General features: G+C 37.7%; 1 protein-coding gene across 1 annotated transcript in view; it reads right to left on the bottom strand.

Annotated features, from left to right (window-relative positions):
• Window positions 1-5,797, bottom strand: part of CCDC15 (coiled-coil domain containing 15) — a 176,689-nt gene that overhangs the window by 76,847 nt on the left and 94,045 nt on the right. Inside the window, exons 13-15 of the mRNA XM_006892846.1 lie at window positions 5,381-5,385; window positions 4,333-4,425; window positions 2,322-2,425 (exon numbers count right to left, since the gene is read on the bottom strand). Of these exons, the coding sequence (XP_006892908.1) occupies window positions 2,322-2,425; window positions 4,333-4,425; window positions 5,381-5,385 (202 nt within the window). The remainder of the gene's footprint in view (window positions 1-2,321; window positions 2,426-4,332; window positions 4,426-5,380; window positions 5,386-5,797) is intronic.

Below are 5,797 nucleotides of genomic sequence, written 5' to 3'. Positions count from 1 at the left end.
ACACAGTCAAATGCCTTTGCATAATCAATGAAACACAGATAGACATTCTTCTGGTATTCCCTGCTTTCAGCTAAGATCCACCTAACATCAGCTATAATAGCCCTAGTACCACGACCCCTTCTAAACCCAGCCTGGACTTCTGGCAGTTTTCTGTTGATAGCAGACTAGGAAGAAGGATTGGCCATCCACTTTTGAAATAGCAGGCCTCTGAAAACCCTATGCACAATAGAACACACATAGAATAACAAGGGAACTGAAGCGGAACTTTCAAGTATGGAAATACAAAGGAAGAGGAACAGTTGTAAGCAGACACTAGTGTTTGGAACATGGAATGTGAAAACCATGAATGTAGGAAAATTAGGTATCATTAAGGAAGAAATGGAATGCATAAATATTGACATAATAAGTATTGAAGAGATGAGATGGACTGGCATGGGGCATTTTGAGTCGGAAAATCATATGCTCTATTACTCCGTAGATGAAAAGGTGAGGAAAAATGGGGTTGCTTTCATAGTTAAAAGTCATTTCTAGATCCATCTTGAAATACAATATTGTGAGTGACAGGATAATATCCATACATGTACAAGAAGTCCAGTGAATACCACTATCATTCAGATATATGCACCAACAATCAGAACCAAAGAAGAGGAAATAGAAGATTTCTAACAACTTGAACAGTCAGAGATCGATAGAACATGCAATCAAGATGCGTTAATAATACTGTGAGACTGGAAGGCAAAAGTAGTTGGAAAACATGGACTCAGTGACAGAAATGAAGCTGGAGAAAGAATGACTGAATTTTGAACAATCAAAAACTTATTCATTACGAATACACTTTATAAGAAACATAAACACAGGTTAGACACATGGATTTCATCTGATGGTATGAATAGGAATCAGACTGATTATATCTGTGGAAAGAACCACTGGAAAAGCCCAATATCAGCTGTGAAAACTAGGCCAGGTGCTGATTGTGGAACAGATCATCAACTACTCATATTCAAGTTCAAGATGAAGCTAAGGAAAGTTAAATCCACAGAAACCAAAATACGACCTTGAGCCTATCCCATCAGAATTTCAGAACCATTTCAGGAACAGGTTTGAGGCCTTGAACACCAATGAGCGAAGGCCAGATGAGTTGTGGGAGGATATCAAGAGTATCATACAGAAAGAGTGCAAAAAGTTCATTAGAAAGACAGAGGAAGAAAAGAACAAAATGGGTTTCAGAAGAGATTGAATATTGCACTGGAGTGCCAAGAAGCCCAAAGCACAGGGAAGAATTCAAGATACTAACGAGCTAAACAGAAGATTTCAAAAGGTAGCATGGAAGACAAAGTAAAATATTACAACGAAATGTGCAAGGAGCTGGAGTCAGAAAATCAAAAAGGCCAAACTCCCTCAGCATTTCTTAAGCTGAAGCAACTGAAGAACAAATTCAAACCTCGAGTTGCAACCCTTAAGGATGCTTTAGGCAGACTATTAAATGATCCAGGAAGTATTAAAAGAATATGGAAAGAGTGTGCAGTCACTCTACTGAAAGGAATTGGCAGACACAGAAGAATTTCATGAAATAATATATGGTGATGCAGGAAAAAGTTCAAGCTTCTTTGAAGGAACTGGCAAAAAATAAGGCCCCAGGAATAGATGGCATACCAATTGACGTATTTCAACTACCAGGTGCTGCCCTAGATGTGCTCACCAAGTTTGTGCCAGGAAATCTGGAAGTCAACCACTTGGAAGAGATCTATATTTGTTCCCTTTCCAAGAAAGGTGAGCCAACAGAGTGCAGAAATTATCAAACAATATCATTGATATCACATGCAAGCAAGATTCTGCTAAAGATTACCCAAAAACAACTGGAACAGCACATCAACAGAGAACTGCCAGGAGTCTTATACACAGTAAGCTAATATTTGATAAAATTAACCCTCATATCTGACCTATGAAGTTTCATTATAATTTTTTAAGTATTCCTTAGAAGTCAGGAGCAGTATGAAGCTTGTGCAAACTACTGAGGTTGAGCTCAGAAGGGAAGTCAGTGAAAATTCCTATATTAAAAACATAACTCTCTCAATTCGCCATGTCTCAATATGCTATCCAGACAAAAAGTTATTCATTCTCATTGTAAGGTTTATGCCACTAGATTGGACCCTTAAATGTGGTTAAATTTGCAAGTTTTATACTGTATATATTTTATAACTAAAGAAATAGTTGTTTCTACTATAGATCAAAAAAGCAAAACTACTCCTATTTCTAAAATTTACTTCATAAAACAACTTAACAGATAATTCAAAACTCAAAACAAAGATAAAAAAGCTTACTTTTCGATTTTCTTCTTGTGTTCTTTTTGCCTTTGTTGTTCCTTTACTTGTTCTCGCTCAATATCCATGAAAAGTCGTTTATATCTCAGGTACTGCTTTTGACGCTAAAGGAAAGATAGAATTTTTAAGATCCTGCTTTCAGGGGGCTTCTCCAAAGAAGGAAAATATCCCTGTGTCACAGATAAACAGAAGAGTCCCTTAAGCCTGAGCCCTAATTGCCTTCTTTTTTATTGAGATTCAGGATAATACATACAGCAAGGTTTTTATATACCTCACATAGCTATTAGATGCTTTAGATAAACCAGAGCAGTGGCAAAAATTCACTTAGTTCTTAGTAGAATCTTCTGTCATCAGTACTTGAGAATATAATCAAATATCATGTATCAGGTGAAACTGCCCTGCAATCCTGAAGGCACCAGCTGCTCCATCGGAGAAGGATAGGCAGTCTCCTCCTGTGCAATTAACTGCCTCTGAAAACCTGCCAGAGGGTCAGCTATGAGTCAGTTCTGCCTCAATTGTACACAACAACAGCAAACACGTCAAAGGGAAGGAGAGTAGAAGGGCTGAGGTTCATCAGAATATTACACTATTCAAAGGATCAAGTATAACCAAATTAGTGCTATTAACTTGTATGTGTGATCTTTTTATATTTCTGAGTTTATTTATTCTTTTTCTAAGGACTCAAGTTTCATAAAAGGCAAAGTATGTCTCACCTCTATGTATACTTGTAAAATGGGAAGATGATTAAGAAATATGTGCTGTTTTTAAAAAAATTAGAGGTGCTACCAATCTATGCCTTCAGGTATTAATTTAGTTTACATGTATGGGTCTAGGTATCTGTATTTTTTTAGAAAACATCACATCTGATTTTGGTATATGGCCTAGATGAAGAGCTACTGGTTAAAATCAACTTTAGATTGGTAATAAAATAAGGATTTCCTTAATTAAAGGGAAGCTCTGGTGTAGCCCACAGGGAACTGTGCTGCTAACACAAGGTAGCATCTCTCTGTCAGTTCAAATTCATCTGTGGTTCCACAGGACAGAAAGATGGGCTCTCTCCTCATGTGTGATTCAAAACTTTGAAAATCCAATGGTCAGCTATGAGTTGCTTCACACTAGATAGCAAAGAATATTAGTAAATTAAAACACATCCTTTAAATAAATTATTGTGGCAAATCATCACTAGCTTGGAAAATTCACTGGGATTCGGTTACTGTCCCCCAAATTCTAAAAGCTAAGGAGAAAAAAGTCCAAACTCTTATAATGACTCAAAAAATGCTTATCATTAGATCTTTGTAATACTTTGGGCATGTGGCCAGGAGGGACCAGTCCTTGGAAAAGGATATCATGCTCATAAGGGTGGTGTGACAGCGCAGGAGAGGAAGACCCCAGATGAGATGGATTGACACAGTAACTGGAGTAAAGGGGGTAGGTATGCCAGAGTCAGTGAGCTCAGAATAGAGTTCTGAGCTGTTGTACATAGGGTTGCTGTGAGTTGCAGGCGACTTGATGGCACATAATAACAACAGCTCTTAAAGTGTGGGGACACACAAATCATTTAAATTTCGTATATACCACTACAGTAGAGAACTAGTGAAAGAGAAGACCCTCAACCTGATGGACAAACACAGTGACTATAACAATGTGCTTAAGCCCAGCAGAGACTGTGAGGGCAGCTCTGGATGAGCCAGGGTTTCATCCTTTTGTACACAGGATCACTAGAAGTCAGGGCCAGTCCGATGGCACCTGACAGTAACAAAAGGGAGCTCTGGTGGCCCGGCCTGTAGAGAGGTGCTCTGCTAAAAGGCTTAAAGGCTGCAGGTCTCAGTAGGTTACAATCCACCAGTGACTCAGTGGGAAAGAGCTGGGCAGTCTCCTCATATTGTGATATATAGCTGTAGAAACTTCCTGCTAAGTCACCAGTAGTTGAACTGACTTGACAGTAGTGAGTGAGTGAACAAAACACCTTATAGTAGAAAGACTGCTGACCAAAAGCAGAATTACTACATACCACTTTCTTTTCTTCTTCTTGATCTACTCCAGACTGAAGTATCAATGGAGCTTGGAATGTGGTGTTAAATCCTGATGGATATGCATCAAAAGCCTGTTCAGAAGTCCAAGTGCACAAAATTATAAAATTATCAAAAGCTAGTAATAATAATAGCACTTTTTTGAAAGTCTGGTCTACTGATTCTTGTCACCTGAACCTTGGAGCTCAACTGGTTAAAAATTAAAAAACAAACAAATGTGATTGTGTATAAAGCAAAACATGGTGAAAAGAACCCCTCTGAAGAGAAATTAACCCCCTAAAAAATACCCCAAAACATATACCAGTCTAAGAGATGAACAAGAAATAAACTATTTTAAACAAAAGTTCTTGAAATGACGCTGCTTGGAACAAACAGGAAATAAAGTATTTCTTAATCTCAGATCTACAACCTCTTTTGATTCACGCAACCCTCTGAATGAGTCTGAGTAAGATAGTCTGAAAATAATAAAATCAACTGACACAGCAAGAAGAAAATGGAGAATAATCTCTCCCCTCTCCCTTCCCTATCGTCACTGGGAAAGCCATAGGACATAAATTAGTTAACTGACTGGTGCATTATATGGGTCAAATTATGAGATCTAAAATTACTCTTAGAAATAGAAGTTTAAAGTTACTTCCTTCCTTTTCTTTTAAGTTACTTATTTTTTAACAAGCTGGCATCCTATGAGATCAAAGTACAAATATCTAGTATTTCTACAAACTTAACAAAAATTAGAAAATAAAATTATGGGAAAATGTCATTTTAAAAAGTAATACATTTAACAAAGGAAGTATTTAAACTGAACAAAGCAATGGTGAAAGGAATAAAAATGTGAGAAATTTTAATAAAAGGATACTTTAATAAACAGCATCAGGCAAGTTAAACATGCAGTACAACTATTTACACTGGCTCTCAAAAACGTCTAGGCAGTGGCCTTGCCCCACAGAACTTCGGCCATGCTTTCTAGATTCTAAGTGGAGGCTCTTTGGCGCTGGGCTTCAGATTGGCCTCCTAGGCCAATGAGGATACCAACTCTGACCCTTCAACTTTGGGGATCCCCATTTTTCCAAGTCAAAAAACAGTGACTCCACTCCTTCAGTTATGAAAGGCCATACTTCCATCTCCTCAAGCACAGTAGCCTTACCCCTCCAAACTTTCTATTTGTAATGGGCGTGTCTATTTTGAGTATATCTTACTGGTGTATTTTGAAAGCAAATTAACTCATATTCTAGATTCAGGGACCAAGAAGAATTTTGGCCTATGATGATAATTGGACTTAGAATTTATTTCCAAGATTTTCAGAGTGATATGAGGTAAGAGTGTTTTACATATGACAAGGACCTGAATTTTTGAGGGCCAAAAGATGTCATTAGTTCAACTATGTCATCCCAAAGTACGTTCCAAATTGGTTAGGCTGTTGTTGTTGTTGTTAATGTGTGTGCCGTC

The sequence above is a fragment of the Elephantulus edwardii genome, unplaced genomic scaffold, assembly GCF_000299155.1.
Source record: "Elephantulus edwardii isolate Elephantulus edwardi_28Jun2011 unplaced genomic scaffold, EleEdw1.0 scaffold00120, whole genome shotgun sequence".
NCBI lineage: Eukaryota > Metazoa > Chordata > Mammalia > Macroscelidea > Macroscelididae > Elephantulus > Elephantulus edwardii.
This window is presented reverse-complemented; position numbering and strand designations above follow the sequence as displayed.